Source organism: Thermochaetoides thermophila (assembly GCF_000221225.1).
Source record: "Thermochaetoides thermophila DSM 1495 unplaced genomic scaffold scf7180000011818, whole genome shotgun sequence".
In the NCBI taxonomy this organism is placed as follows: domain Eukaryota; kingdom Fungi; phylum Ascomycota; class Sordariomycetes; order Sordariales; family Chaetomiaceae; genus Thermochaetoides; species Thermochaetoides thermophila.
This window is the reverse complement of record NW_006383034.1, coordinates 692,389-706,475: the sequence shown is the minus strand read 5'-3', so window position 1 is coordinate 706,475 and position 14,087 is coordinate 692,389. Positions and strand designations below refer to the sequence as shown.

At 51.1% G+C, this 14,087-nt stretch overlaps 5 protein-coding genes and 1 non-coding gene across 6 annotated transcripts; 3 read left to right on the top strand and 3 right to left on the bottom strand.

The window, feature by feature from the left end:
- Positions 1–517: 517 nt before the first annotated feature.
- Positions 518–1,592, bottom strand: CTHT_0042200 (uncharacterized protein; the record flags this gene model as incomplete). The annotated part of the gene is made up of 2 exons (XM_006694559.1): positions 518–1,398; positions 1,460–1,592. The coding sequence occupies 2 exons, from the start codon at positions 1,590–1,592 to the stop codon at positions 518–520; spliced, it is 1,014 nt and encodes a 337-aa protein (XP_006694622.1).
- A 513-nt stretch (positions 1,593–2,105) lies between these two features.
- CTHT_0042190 (uncharacterized protein) lies at positions 2,106–2,981 on the bottom strand (the record flags this gene model as incomplete). Its single annotated transcript, XM_006694558.1, has 1 exon — positions 2,106–2,981. The coding sequence occupies one exon, from the start codon at positions 2,979–2,981 to the stop codon at positions 2,106–2,108; it is 876 nt and encodes a 291-aa protein (XP_006694621.1).
- A 246-nt stretch (positions 2,982–3,227) lies between these two features.
- CTHT_0042180 (deaminase-like protein) lies at positions 3,228–3,725 on the top strand (the record flags this gene model as incomplete). The annotated part of the gene is made up of 1 exon (XM_006694557.1): positions 3,228–3,725. One exon carries the CDS (start codon positions 3,228–3,230, stop codon positions 3,723–3,725), a length of 498 nt encoding a protein of 165 aa, XP_006694620.1.
- Positions 3,726–4,451: 726 nt separating this feature from the next.
- CTHT_0042170 lies at positions 4,452–4,523 on the top strand. Its single transcript has one exon. It is a non-coding gene; the product is annotated as a tRNA-Met (tRNA).
- Positions 4,524–4,974: 451 nt separating this feature from the next.
- On the bottom strand, positions 4,975–6,354 carry CTHT_0042160 (mandelate racemase/muconate lactonizing enzyme-like protein; the record flags this gene model as incomplete). The annotated part of the gene is made up of 2 exons (XM_006694556.1): positions 4,975–6,150; positions 6,199–6,354. 2 exons carry the CDS (start codon positions 6,352–6,354, stop codon positions 4,975–4,977), a joined length of 1,332 nt encoding a protein of 443 aa, XP_006694619.1.
- Positions 6,355–7,598: 1,244 nt separating this feature from the next.
- CTHT_0042150 (mating-type switching protein swi10-like protein) lies at positions 7,599–13,985 on the top strand (the record flags this gene model as incomplete). Its single annotated transcript, XM_006694555.1, has 8 exons — positions 7,599–9,017; positions 9,254–9,678; positions 9,806–10,353; positions 11,251–11,286; positions 12,231–12,423; positions 12,509–12,651; positions 12,706–13,296; positions 13,351–13,985. 8 exons carry the CDS (start codon positions 7,599–7,601, stop codon positions 13,983–13,985), a joined length of 3,990 nt encoding a protein of 1,329 aa, XP_006694618.1.
- Between the last annotated feature and the right edge of the window lie 102 nt (positions 13,986–14,087).

The following is a 14,087-nucleotide window of genomic DNA, read 5'->3' as shown; positions in this document are numbered from 1 at the left end:
GGTGTTACCGAACCCGGTCGAACCCATATGCTTGGCTGAGTCGTGTAAGCAAAAGAAGCCAGGATCGTGGCGCATTACAACCACTTGACGTTCTGCTGCCTCCTTCACGTGCTTCAGTGGCCTGCTACTTTGCCCACTTTGCGCGGGTGGCTCTTGGAAGTAATGGATCAGGTGCCGAGAGTCAAAGCGCAGCATTTTAAGACATTAAGATTATCCAAGAAACAGCGGTCACGCTCACAAGACAATGGAACATGTGTCCCGGAGGGATGATGCATCTATGTTGATTGTATCCATTCTGTGTGCTCATGTGCGTGTTATCGTCAACTCCATGAAACTCTTCTGTTGCATAGTTCCGGTCCAATGAGCTTGCTTGCTCTGCTATCTATACCAGCAACTTTGCCTTTGTAAAACACCAGAACAGTATATAACCTGTCTGCTTCGGGGTTGGTATCAGAAATCTCCCACAAATACATATGTCCACGTCGTAATCTGGGAAGAGCGGTATCCCAGGAACAGTTCAAAAGTCTAAAACATCATCCTCACCGACAGGGACCAGTCTGACATGAGGTTTGGGTTTTTTCTTCTTTTCTAATCCTGTCATAGGAACCGGCTTCTTGGGCGCCGGCGCTCGACCAGCTCTTTCCAGGCCTGTTACCAAAACTGGCATCTCTTCCGTCACCGAAACATTCGTTGACCTTTCCAGTCCGGTCACTACGGCTCGTTTTTCGGGTGACGGTGCCCGCCGGGCCGACTTTTCCAATCCTGTCAGAACAGCGGGCTTCTCAGGAGGGCCCTTTGCAACCTCCTTGAGCATGGGTCCCCGCCTTTCTAGCCCAGTCACAAGGACTTTGTTCTCGTTCCCTGGAATCAGCGGTAGCCTTGTCCCGTCGCGATCTTTAACCACATCTTCCTCTTGGTCGGCTTTCCTCCTTTCTCGCCGATGAGAGTCACGATGCCGTCGTGGAGAAACCTTGTCTTCTTGTTTCTTCCGCAATTTTCTCACCACCCGGGGGTCAAGCACCCATGGCTGGGAAAGGACCTCTGCCTTCAACCGGGAAGTCTTCTCCCAAAAGGCAACCTCTTCCTCTGTGCAGCGAAGATGCTTGATCTTGTCTGCGTGTATGTTCCTCTCATCACGGAATGTCCTGACAATACCCTTGACATCGAGAACATGACCGATGTCGACAGGTCCATCGAGATTTGACGCCATCGAGCTAGCTTCGGTCGCTGTCTGGCCGTTTGTGGGCCGCGGTAAGGCATAAACGACCTTTATCATTACCCCGCTGCCATCATCGAGCGTATAGATGTGTTTGGTCGCATATTCATCAATGCCGACGACCAGCCCCGACACGCGCACCCACTTGATCGGGTAGTTTAGGTAAAACCATAGATCTTGGCCTGTAGGCGCATTGTCATTAGATCACGCGGCAACGAGCACAATCTGACTTGTATAACACACCATTATAGCCTGGGTCAAATGTCAGAGCCCAGATGTCGGCAATGCGCAGGTGGCAGAACTGCTTGAGGGTGGGCGACAGGTGAAAGCAATATTGCGGGTAGAACTCGAACTCAAGCGCCGTCGCGTCGTTCATGGCATCTTGCGTGTCGCATGGTTCGGCATGCGGCCTTTGGGTGGTTTTTCAGCCAGGAACGATAAAATTCATGGCCACGCGTGCGAATGTTGGGCGTTCTCGTCGCTGCGTACTTGCGGCGGCTACAACCTGCTCGGGCTCCGGCCAAAGGGTGGGATGGAAAGGGGAAGGTGTTTGCCATTTTCTCAAACGGCGTTGGAATGCCAAGATTTCACTTGACGTCCCGTGCACGTTGACCCGGTGACACAGTGGAACCTTGACGGCCCATGACTTCAGCTTACATCAACAGGCTCGTTGTCGACGCTTTCAAACCGGTCTGAATCGGAGTTGAGAGATAGAGGTATTTTGGATGCTAAAGTGCTTTGTCACTCTGACTCAATAATTGGATTAAGCACACATCTTAATTTACTTGAGAGTACCCATTACTAATATTCCCGACCCAAACGCCGATGTTCTGCCCTAACATATCCATTATGCCATGTCCCCAACGCCAATTCATGATAGCAAACCTGGTCACTTGCGCTTCTTTCTCATCATCTCCTTCTGGATCCTTTGGAATTCCTCCTCTGAAATATCAGGCTCCAAGTCTTTGGCGCTACGTTTTTTGCTCCCCTTGACAGCATTGGGTATAGCACCGTACTTCTCAGCCAGCCGGTCGAGAGCATCCATGCGCGACACCTGTCTGGCCTGAATCAACGCGGCCAAGTCGGCTTCGGTGTCCTTCTTGCTCTTCTTGCCGGTACCGCGCAGCTTCTCGTAAACACCTAGCTCCTTGGCCAACTTGTCGGCTTCTTCCGCCTCTTTTTTGGCTGCTTTGACGCGTGCCTCGCGGGTCTTCTTGGTCTCCTTGGTATACTTTGGGAAAGCGGGGACTTCTTTGGCTTTGATGGCGGCATCGATGATCTTGCGGAAGCGTTCATCGTCCTCAAGCACGTCGCTTAGCATCACCGTTTCGTAGACCTTGTCCATGTCGCCCTCGAACTCCTCGTACGCCGCCAGTAGGTCATCGCGCTCCTCATCGGAGCCCTTGTACTGGGCCGCAAATTGCTTGATGGCTTCCTCCGAGATGGCATCTGCATATTGCTCGCGGAAGTAGTCGGCCCAGCTGAAGTCTTCCGTTTCGACAACGGCCTCCGATGTCGAGCCTGTCTCGTCGTAGCGCTTACGACGGACTGGATCCGAGAGCACGGCATAGGCAAAAGCGACCTGCTGGAACTTGACCTTGGCCTCTTCCTTCTTGTTGTCCGAGACTTTGTCAGGGTGCGTTTTGAGGGCCGCCTTGCGGTAGGCTGACTTGATTTGATCGGCGGTTGCCGTGCGTTCCAGCCCGAGAACCTCGTAAGGGTCGATCTCGGGTGGTTCGCCGTCGGTAATGTCGTGGGGAGACATTGCTTTTTCTCTGGGTTGTTAAGATGGTTCGAAGATGAGTGTGTGACAAGTTGAAGCGCGTCCCGTCGCGTCGAACGTGTCATACTCCACACAGTGTTAATTAATCACTAACTACTGTTATTAAACTGTACGAGCAAGGACCTGTAAGATACGTGCCAAGACTCTGTATCTTACTCTTATCTTACGGTGTTGGCTTAATAACTTTTGCGATGTCTTTTCATCCTCCTCTCATCCCTTCTCACGAAAATGCCTGCCCCTGGCGACCACAAGGCATACATGCAGCTCGCGCTGCAGGAGGCGCAAAAGTCTCCTCCAAAATCAACAAACTTCCGTGTAGGCGCGCTGGTCGTGGACCCCTCGTCAAACCAAATCCTCGCAACTGGCTACACCCTTGAACTGCCAGGCAACACACACGCGGAGCAGTGCTGCTTCATGAAGCTTGCAGAGCAGCGTGGCGTTTCTGAGGAGCATCTTTCTAAGGTATTGCCACCTGGATTGATTCTCTACACAACTCTTGAGCCCTGCTCTGAACGTTTGAGTGGAAATCTTCCCTGTGTTCAGAGGATACTCCGTCTGGCTGGGCGCATCACTACAGTCTTCGTTGGAGCCCTCGAGCCTGAGAAGTTCGTGGCAGAAAACACCGGGAGAAAGATCCTCACCGATGCTGGTATCAATGTTGTCCAAGTTGGAGGGTTGGAGAAGGAAATCCTTAAGGTTGCGACGGCGGGACATATCAAGTCCTGATCCCCCTCAAGGCTGGATGCCAAACGAATGACCAACGTGTTGAATAACTGGCTTCCGTAAGGTGTTCTGAAAAGAAGCAGGCATCCTCTCTGGCTCCAAAGCATCTGTTATCAAGTCCTTATTTGAAGTGCCCACAACATGGTGTTGTTGAGTCTTGAGTAGCCCCCTAAGCAGGGGGATTTGAACAAGATCAAACGACCTTATGGCATGGGATATGGAGAGCAACAACAGATGCACAGGCGACATAATGAGATAGTTTTCTTTGATATGAAGGATAGCCCTTCAAAAAAGTCTTCTCCAGAGGTTAAGTGTATACTTCGACGGCCCTGGGTCCTTCAGCACAAAACACAGCCCACAAGAGCCATTCGTCTCCTTTCAATGTAGCTTGCAGTGGCCAACTATGACACAGCCCCTCATTATCCGGCAGTTTAAACATGCATCAAGAGCATGCCTCCCTCATGACAATCCCTAACTCGGGTTTTCTGACCACCCGCTCGGGCCAGGCCGACCAACCTGCAATGCACATGTATGCACATTCGTAGCCCAGCAAAGTGAGTGGAACTCCGATCCACAGCGAAACAAGGCTGAAGTTCCACAACAAGATGACTCACACATGAGGCCTTTTCCCATCCCACGCTTTCGCTCCGATCGCTTCCGCAGGCTCGGACAAGCCGATTCTACTTTATGAGCTCGTCTTCGATAAGACCACCATAGACTGGCTACTAAAGCTGCGTGGCGCAGCGGAAGCGCGCCGGGCTCATAACCCGGAGGTCACTCGATCGAAACGAGTCGCAGCTAGCTCTTTTTTGCCAGCTCTATCCCTCATGGCCGGATCCCTTCAACTATATCTTCTGCGCAAATACTCTCCCTTAATTTTTGCATCGATTTCCTTGAGTTAAAAGTCATCCTTCTCCTATCCGAATCTCACATCTCTCACCTAAGTTGGCTTTGCCTTGTGGGAACCAGTCAAAACAGAAAATGCTTGGACTCGCGAATCAGTGGACGGTAAAAGTTGAAATAAGCTCGTGGCTCCCAGAAAGGCCGGTATGCTTCTCTTTCATTCGCGCGCTTGCGTTGGCGAGGCTTTTACATTAGACTGATGCGGCGAAGCTATCAGACTTGAGCAATGATGCGTTATATTAAGCCGAACAATAAAAGGAAACAAAAGGGGAAGATAAGAGGGCGAAGTTCGAAAGAAGGAACAATCAGAATACGGAAAACCTATCACACAGCTAGATCTTCTCGCCTTCTAGGATATTCTTGGCCTCCTCGGTCCGCCACCAGCTACCCTCCCCCCTGGATACTCGTACCGCTCCATGCTCTCTGGCTTCATTTCGACGCTGTACCCTGGCTCTGTTGGAGTTTGATAGAAACCGTCCTTGATGATGGCTGGGTAGACAAAGTGCTCGTGCAGATGGTCGACGTACTCGAGCAATGACTGCTTGCCGCTCACCACGACATAATCGATTGTGCTGAGATGTTGTGTGTACTCAGGGAGCCCAACTCCTCCGGAGTGTGGCACGACGGGAATTCCGAATTTCTTTGCCATCAACAGCACTGCAAGAACCTCGTTTACACCTCCCAAACGGCAAGCATCGATTTGGCACACATCGATCGCGCTCGCCATCAGAAGCTGCTTGAAGATGACCCGATTCTGGCACATCTCGCCTGTGGCGACGCCGATGCCATACGGCTTCAATGCGTCTCGCACCGCTTTATGACCCATAATGTCATCAGGAGACGTCGGCTCTTCAATAAACCATGGCTTAAACTCGACAAGCTGTTTCATGTACTCAATCGCCTCCGGCACCGACCATACCTGGTTGGCATCCACCATGAGCACATTCCCCTTGTCATACCCGATAACTTCTCGAGCAATAGCTAGCCGTCGTCGGTCCTGCTCCACGCCACCGCCAACCTTGACCTTGAAGTATTTATACCCTGCGGCGAGCGTCTCCTGCAACAGAGCGCGTACTTTCTCCTCCCCATACCCCAGCCAGCCCGCGCTGGTTGTGTAAGCCTGCACAGCGCGGTTGTTCTCCGCATCACGGATCCGTTCCTGTTTCCCGGGCTCTGCCTTGCGCAACAGCTCCAATGCTTCCTCGGGCGACAGCGCATCTGTAATATACCGGAAGTCAATGCAATCGACCACCTGCTCGGGTGTCATGTCGGCCACAACCCGCCACACTGGCTTGCCCAGCACCTTGGCCCATAGGTCCCACAACGCGTTGACCACGGCGCCCAGAGCTAAGTGGATGACGCCCTTTTCCGGACCGATCCAACGTAGTTGACTGTCATTGACAAGGTGCCGCCATGTCTGGCCCCAGTGGGAGACAAGGCTGGAGAGTGTGCGGCCTTGGATGCGCGCAGCCAGATGGTTGATGGCTGCGCAGACAAGGTCATTCCCCCGGCCGATCGTGAAAGTCTGGTATTGTAAGTCAGAGCTCAAGTGAAAGTGTATAAGGGATCGTACCATGCCATGGCCGGTATAGGTCAAATCAGTTTGTAGGATGCAGTACGCAGCGGAGTAGTCTCCGGCCACGTTCATGGCATCCGAGCCGGTTTTGTCAAGTGACGTGGGGAACCGGATATCCCGCGTGGTCCACCCGGTAATTGTGATCTCGACCATAGTGCTCGGATTTCACTCTAGATCAAGGATTTGGGTGCTTCTTGAATATAGGTAGGTAGATTGTCAAGAGAATCTGCGAGCACCTGTTGAGGTGCAAAACCTCATCGTTGGGCCCTTTCCCTCATCGCTGACATCCGAGTTGTCCCATTCCTCGGGGGCTTTATCACCCGATGCAGTTGCGACCAGGGGCATGCCGCATGGGGCTGCCTAAAGCACGACATCTTCCTCCAATGGAAAAGAAATGTTACCATTGATTTTGGTGGATAAATCGCAGCAGCACGCTTGAAGATGGAACAGTTGGGGACTCCGCTCCAACGGTAATTTCAACGGTGCGGGGCAGAGGGGCCGACCACAAGCAATGGTCAACGGCCGAAGGTCTGGTTAGCGATCCTACCTCCCTAGCTTAGCTTGAAAGCTTCTGTTCTTTTTAGAGATTTAAGGTTTCTTTTACTGTTCGCTCAGTCGTGTCCCAACCTTCCTCGCAATTGTTTCCCCAATCTTACTTTGCATTTAATTCCATTTCTTGGTTTACTTGTCCCTCTTGCATTCACACTTCCGTTCACTACTATAACCAATAATTTCCGAATATCAAGCGAAGATGATTGAAACTTGCAGCCGAGATAGAGAGCGAAGTCACGGCTTGTCAAGTGACCTGAAACGCCACGGAGGAAAATCGGGCCAATGGATGCTTATATGTATGCCAAATGTCAGAGACTATCCAAGCAACCTAGGTATACATCAAACGACAAACGTACCCCTGACTCCCTTTAAACCTGTTAGGACAATCTTTGCGTCTGTTGACAGTACACGAAAAGAATCCCTTTCAAGCCATTATAGAGTCCTGGTACTGAGAGGTTTTCCGTTTATAGTTCCGTTAAATAGCGAAGTGTCTGTTTCAAATTCGTGTACTCGTCGTTTATCTGCTTGCCACTTGCCACGGAAAAGACGTGGATTCCACGGAAAAAGCTATGGGTCTCCAGAACCTGCAGCGAATCTCTGGGATGATCCCTTACTGTCATGAATCAGTTCAACTCTAAGCTCTCGGCATTGCCTCCGGCCTGGTCAGTGCGGAAAACCCATCACCTAAGCCTCGATGTATTGATGTCTGTTCCAAGCAGTTTACCTGTATATGTAATTCCGGATGAAGTGCCTTTCTTCTCCTGCTATCTATCCAGCTAGGCTTCGTTCTATTTTCATACTGTTCACCATCTACGACTAGCATAAGAAATTTTACCAAGCCATTAATGGAATCGAATAAAGAGGTCAAGGGCCAAAAGCTCAGGAAGAAGTTACAGAAGGGTGTCGGAAGGCAAAACAGCATCGCAAGCCGGTTCGGCTTGGGCTCGTCAAGCCAGACAACATCAGCGTCGACGCCTAACCCGTCTGACACATCCAGCAATGCCTCTTCTACAAAACCCCGACTATCATTACCTGGTACCCGTGATATCAAGAAAATTAAACATGGTCGCCTACGGTCTCCTCCTCTCCCTTCCGACTTTGACTCACCTCGAGAACCGCCGCCGCCAGTACCGAAACTCCCTCGCATCATCACCGGTAATTTTCCTCCGTCACCTAAACGGCCCATTCTGTTGAGTCGTTCCGCTACAGATACTTCCGCTGCTCGTGAGAAGCGACGACGTGCCAAGACACCTTTTTTGTCCATCAGTCGACATGACCAGGACATTACCCCTCCTCCAGTGTCGGCTCCAATTCGTAGTCTGGAGGGCCGGACTTCAAGTGTTGATCTCATTGCCGACCAGTACGGGGCTGTGCTTGGGGTCAGACGTCGCAATAATCAGCCAGATAAACCTCCCTTTCCACGGCGAAGCGAGCACACTGGTGGGGATTCCGGCGGTTATGAGGAGGACGATGAAACTGATGGTGCAGAAATGCTTCAATATTTACCCGCCAAGGCGTTCGTACCGCCAGCCGGCCGTCACAGTTCTGAGTATGTCCGTCATTCGGAACATCAGCCGGGATGGGGAGGGGAGCCTAAGCACCTCTCAACCAGGGAATCGCTAATTGCTCAACACTCCCCCCGATCTGGGAATGATGCGGCAGCGACAATATCGCCAACAAGCACAGTGATTTCTGATGACGGGACACTTGTCTCGTGTGAGGAGGAGCCAATGTACTTCAAGCCTGTTTCGTTTGACTCCGACTCGGGTCCCGAAGGCGAAGTCAAACTGGTAGTGTCTACGAAACCACCGGAGTTGACTGACGTCCCACCCTTTGTCGGACCCCCGCCGACAAAGCCGTTGCCTGCAACACCAAAAACCAGATCACGTTCTGGGTCTAAACCCATGTTGAGGCCACAACAGGCCGGTGAACAACTGGTCCGCGGCACCCGGGCTCAATCTAGCCAGGACGACGTGGGGGATAATTTGAGCCTGCAGATATGCATTGATCTTCTGACGCGCGAGCTCTCGTCCGCAGTTAGCATGGCACAGAGACGCTCATCCTCACAACAGCAGGGTGAGCTCAGTAAGGGGACAGCAGCGCTGCAGGTGTGGGTTATGATAGAGGCGTATGAGAGGTTGAGGGAGAGGCTTCTCTCTGGTGAGAGACATTCGGAGGAGAGAAGCAAGCAGCTTGACGGTGTGTTCAACTTGTGGATGAGAGCGTTGTACGGGGTGTACGATGGGCTGGCAAAGGGCGAGGTCGTTGGTGGGATTCCGCCTGAATAAATGGTTTTGGTGGCGGATATAGATCTAGAGGAACGAAGACTTGACTATACCTTCATTTCTTTGACGGATAGGAAGATTTAATCAGATCTCTGCAATTCAAACTGCCCTTGGCCTTATTGATCTATTGGTGGTCTCTCCCAGCTCTGGATACATACGTGTTGCATGTATTGGCATGCAAGTAACGTTATCTTATCACTCGCCAATGACATCAGCTATGGGGCGGCGTTGACTTGGCCGACGGGAAAAGTGGGTCAGTGGAACCATCCTCAAACACGTTTGGCGCGTTTGCGTTTATCCTTCGCGAAATCATTATCGAAGGCAACGACATGGACGATGACGATTTTGGAGCTGACGAAGAATTTCTCGCCGCTCTTGCAGCAGTACCGCAACCACAACCGTCAGCGCCAGTTGGACAGCGGCCATATCAGCTCGCACCCAAAGTCCAGCAGCCTACTGCACAGCGGCTCGACAAGCCGCCTCAATCGAACGCCGCTGCATCAGCTACGTCTGCTTCGTCTGGACAGCAGCCTCCGAAAGTCACCCAGCCAAAGCCCCAAAACTTACCCTCGCGGTCATCAGGGTCAACCATTTTAGTCTCACCGCGGCAGAAGGGGAACCCGGTGCTGACCTGCCTGAAGTCAGTACCTTGGGAATACAGTGATATCTTGGCGGATTATCAGTTAGGGTTGACAACATGTGCACTATTCCTGAGGTGTGTGCCTTATTCTCTGATCAGTTGACGGTTCTACTCACGCAAGTATCAGCCTTAAGTATCACCGGCTACATCCCGAGTACATTTACACGCGGATTCGCAACCTACAGGGCAAGTACAACTTGCGCATCCTGCTGGTGCTGGTCGACATCCCGAATCACGAGGACGCCCTGCGCGAGCTGACGAAAACATCCGTCGTCAACAACGTCACTATTATTCTGACTTGGTCAGCTGCCGAGGCTGCCCGGTACTTAGAACTGTACAAGTCGTACGAGCATGCCGGCTTCTCGGCCATCAAAGGTCAGCAGGCGACTGGTTATGCCGAGAGGCTGGTTGAGTTCGTGACGGTACCGCGCACTGTCAATAAGGCCGACGCCGTTGCTCTGGTTGCAACGTTCGGCACCTTGAGAAATGCAATTAACGCGGACCCAGAACAGATCTCCATGGTCAGCGGATGGGGCGAGAAGAAGGTGAAGGCCTGGTGCCGGGCTGTTGAGCAGCCGTTCCGCGGTGGGAGGAAGCCTACCAAGCGCAAGGCAGCAGTTAAGGATTCCTCTAAGGATAAAAGAAACACCGAAATTCAGCAGCAGTCTGCTGAAGGTATACAGACGAATCCATCAGTTCTGATTTCAGATACCTCCGCCACTTCAGCCCGAAACGACGAAGTTTTGAATGAGGGGATAGCTGCAGAGCTGGCAAAGCTTCGTGAAAGCGGGTAGTCACACACACGCGCGCGACTATTTTATTCGGAATACATCCCTCGTTACACGATGCGGGCGATACAGCCCAAGACCGGGTAGCCTGTGTACCACCGCTTCAAACCTTACATGGCCACGTGGGCTCCCGGTTCGTATCAGTTGAGGGATGGGTCACAACGGCTACAGAGTCGCCAAATGATAGGCAGTAGGGGAATTTGCTCGTATCATCGCAGAGGATATCAATGCTGCTTTACAAGCTATATGGGTACCCGCAGATCCAAGAAATGGCGAGGTTCATCGGTATCCAGCTCATTTTGGACAGACTGGGAGTGGCTTGCAAGTCATGGCTGAGTCAGATTCAGTGAATCGGCATAGTTCCTTCGAGCATTGGAACTATTGCATGCTTCGAGCTTCCGTTAAAATTGCATCGTTCCAGGAAACAAGGAGCTACAGAGTAGATAGCTTGTTCTCACTAATCAACAGGCTATTACAATCCGTGTCGGCTTTGATTGGAAGCCTAAAGCCATGAGCGGATAAAAATCGGACAAAAATACCATTTGTGTCGGTTACACCTTGAATCGTCGCCGAGATGCAAAAAAGGAGCATGGCCTGGAAATGTCGGAGCTTAAGACACAAAGTCCCTGCAGCTCAACTGATAGTTTTTTTCTCTATCGGAAAGGGGACCGCGCACTTAGCCTGGATGTTAATCGCATACAGCACACTTCTTTGACCAAGTAACTTGGTGAAAAGAGCCCCGCGACTCATTAGCCTACAGTGTACTCAAAAAACCGTTTACCAGCGGAGCCATTCCGAAGCTCTGAGAACTGCATGCCCTGTGAGTCGCGCTCGAAATCTTCCAATGGGTGATCCTGTCTTGCATATTTATAATTTCGCTGATTTCACTCAAATCTTGTTTTCAACTGACCAGATCCTGTGGAACGTGGTTGATAGGTATTTATTTTAGGGTTGCTGCAGAGGGGGCTGCATCTTACCAATTTTCTCATGACGAGGCGCTTTAGAACGAAGAAATTATAGGTCTTGGCAGTCAAAGACGTGTGCTCACCCGGATTTTGCGCCTAATTTGCATCAGATAATCTGTAACCTTTCCTCTGGTGCTTGCTCAAGCCACAGCACAAGCCACGCCCTGCAAGCGCGGTCACCCTCTTGCTCGTTTAGGCAGGCATCCAGGCTTATGGACGAATCATGTAGCATATCTACGGACAGATTCGCAACGGCCTTGGCTTGGCACTTGGGGCTCAGCCACAGACACAGGCCCCAGATCCATGTACATTCTGTTTGACTTTCATTTTTGCTCCTATCAGAGTTCACCGCATCATCGGCCAAGGATATTTTAGCATCTTAAAGCTCTTGTTCTGTCGTGCTGTTGCATCACTCATCTGATCTCACTTTCTCACACGATGTAAAGGATTGTGGGGCAGATTTCCATCCTGGGGACCTCTTAATAACCAAAGACTGAGCTGAACTCCTCTTTCCTATGCTACAGCGTTTCACTTACCCGGCACATATTGGAAGGAACAGTCAATGGACTACTTCTAGTATTACAAATAAGAACTTTGCGTTGTCACTCCCGACCTTACTGTTCTAGCTTCCGGCTCCTCAATTTTCCCCTTCGTCTGGCTTAGTCTCTTGACAGATATATTTGCATCAAGCACACACACGTTCACCTGTTTTTGGATTGTCAAAACTTCTTTGATTGCAAATTATCGCCCCAACTGCCTCATATATACTATCTGTAACCCATGCGTTCTGTGAGTACAGCCAGTGTGTTGCTGGCTCTTCTTGCGACGGTTTATGCTGCGCCTTCTAAGCTCAAGTCACCGGAGTATCTTGTCCACAGCCAGCGAGCCGAGGCTATTAAAGAAGCCTTCCAAGTCTCCTGGGACGGATACTACAAACATGCATTTCCTCATGACTCGTTGACACCACTCAACAACGCCTGGTGGGACGACAGGTGTGTTGGCCGAGGTCGAGAGAGAGGGGATAAGTACTGACATAGACAGAAATGGATGGGGGGCAACTGCCATCGATGCGCTCAGTACGGCGATTATCATGGAGAAATGGGACGTGGTGGAACAAATCCTGGATTTCGTTCCGAAGATCGATTTTGACAGGAGCAATACGGCAAATGATATCTCACTCTTTGAGACTACTATCCGCTACCTTGGCGGTCTCATTTCGGGTAAGCCCACGAGAAGGGGTTTGGAAATTTTTTTTTTTTTGCTGACAACGACAGGCTATGACCTCCTAACTGGCCCATTCGCTGATAGGTTTAAGGGCGATAGCCGAGTTGATGCTCTCCTTTCCCAAGCCAAACACCTAGCCGACAACCTGAAAGTAGCATTTGATACACCTAGCGGCATCCCAGATAACAACCTATACTTCTCTCCGCCACGTCGAGCTGGACGGGAGACAAACGGATTGGCAACTACTGGTACCCTGGTCTTAGAGTGGACACGCCTAAGTGATCTAACCGGTGACCCAGAGTATGCTCAGTTGGCGCAGAAAGCGGAGTCCTACCTGTTATTCCCAGAGCCCAAGGATGTTGGAGAGCCGTTTCCAGGATTGTTGGGTACCCATGTGAGACTTTCGGATGGCGAATTCGTGGATGGCAATGGAGGTTGGGGCGCAGAGACGGACAGCTTCTATGAGTATCTCATCAAGATGTATCTGTATGATCCGGAGCGGTTTGGGGAGTACAAAGACAGATGGGTCAAGGCTGCGGACTCATCCCTCATCCATCTCGTATCGCATCCGTCGAGCAAGCCAGAACTGACATTCCTGGCTGAGTGGAGAGGGAAAGAGTTGAACTACTATGGGCAACATCGTAAGTCTATAATCTCTTATGCGTTTTCATCTTACATGACGCTAACATTCTTAGTGGCTTGCTTCAATGGCGGAAACTTCATACTGGGCGGTTTGATGCTCCTAAATCAATCGTACATCATGCTTGGCTTGGCCCTGACTGATGGGTGCCATGCGACTTATGCTGGCACACCAACTGGTATCGGACCAGAACTGTTTGGATGGGAAGACCTGGTACGTACGCGAAATACGTCACACAATCCAGGACCGCCCGTTGAGCAAAAAGAATTCTATGACCGCAATGGATTTTGGATCCGGAATGGCCAGTACGCGCTCCGGCCGGAAGTCATCGAGAGCTATTACTATGCCTACCGCGCCACGGGGGACCGTCGTTACCAAGAATGGGCGTGGGACGCTTTCAAAGCGATCAATGCTACGTGCCGTGTGGGCAGCGGGTATTCAGGTGTAACCAATGTCGGTGCTCCAGGAGGAGGGGCGTTCAACAACTTTCAGGAGAGTTTTTGGCTTGCGGAGACTCTCAAATATAGCTATTTAATCCAGGCCGAGGTGGGTTTCTTTCCTGAATACCTCGAGGACTGCGCTGACGACAAGCAGGACGGGCCGTGGGATGTCAAAGCAGACAGGACGAACCAGTTTGTCTTCAACACTGAAGCGCATCCGATTCGTTTGGCTAAGGGCAAGGAGAGATAGATAGGGAGTTGATGGGCTAGGCAATAGCTGTTTTTGAACGTGTTATTACATTGCTAGATTTTGGAAAGAGGAAGTATGGGAATGAGTAGAGTAAATGGAGTA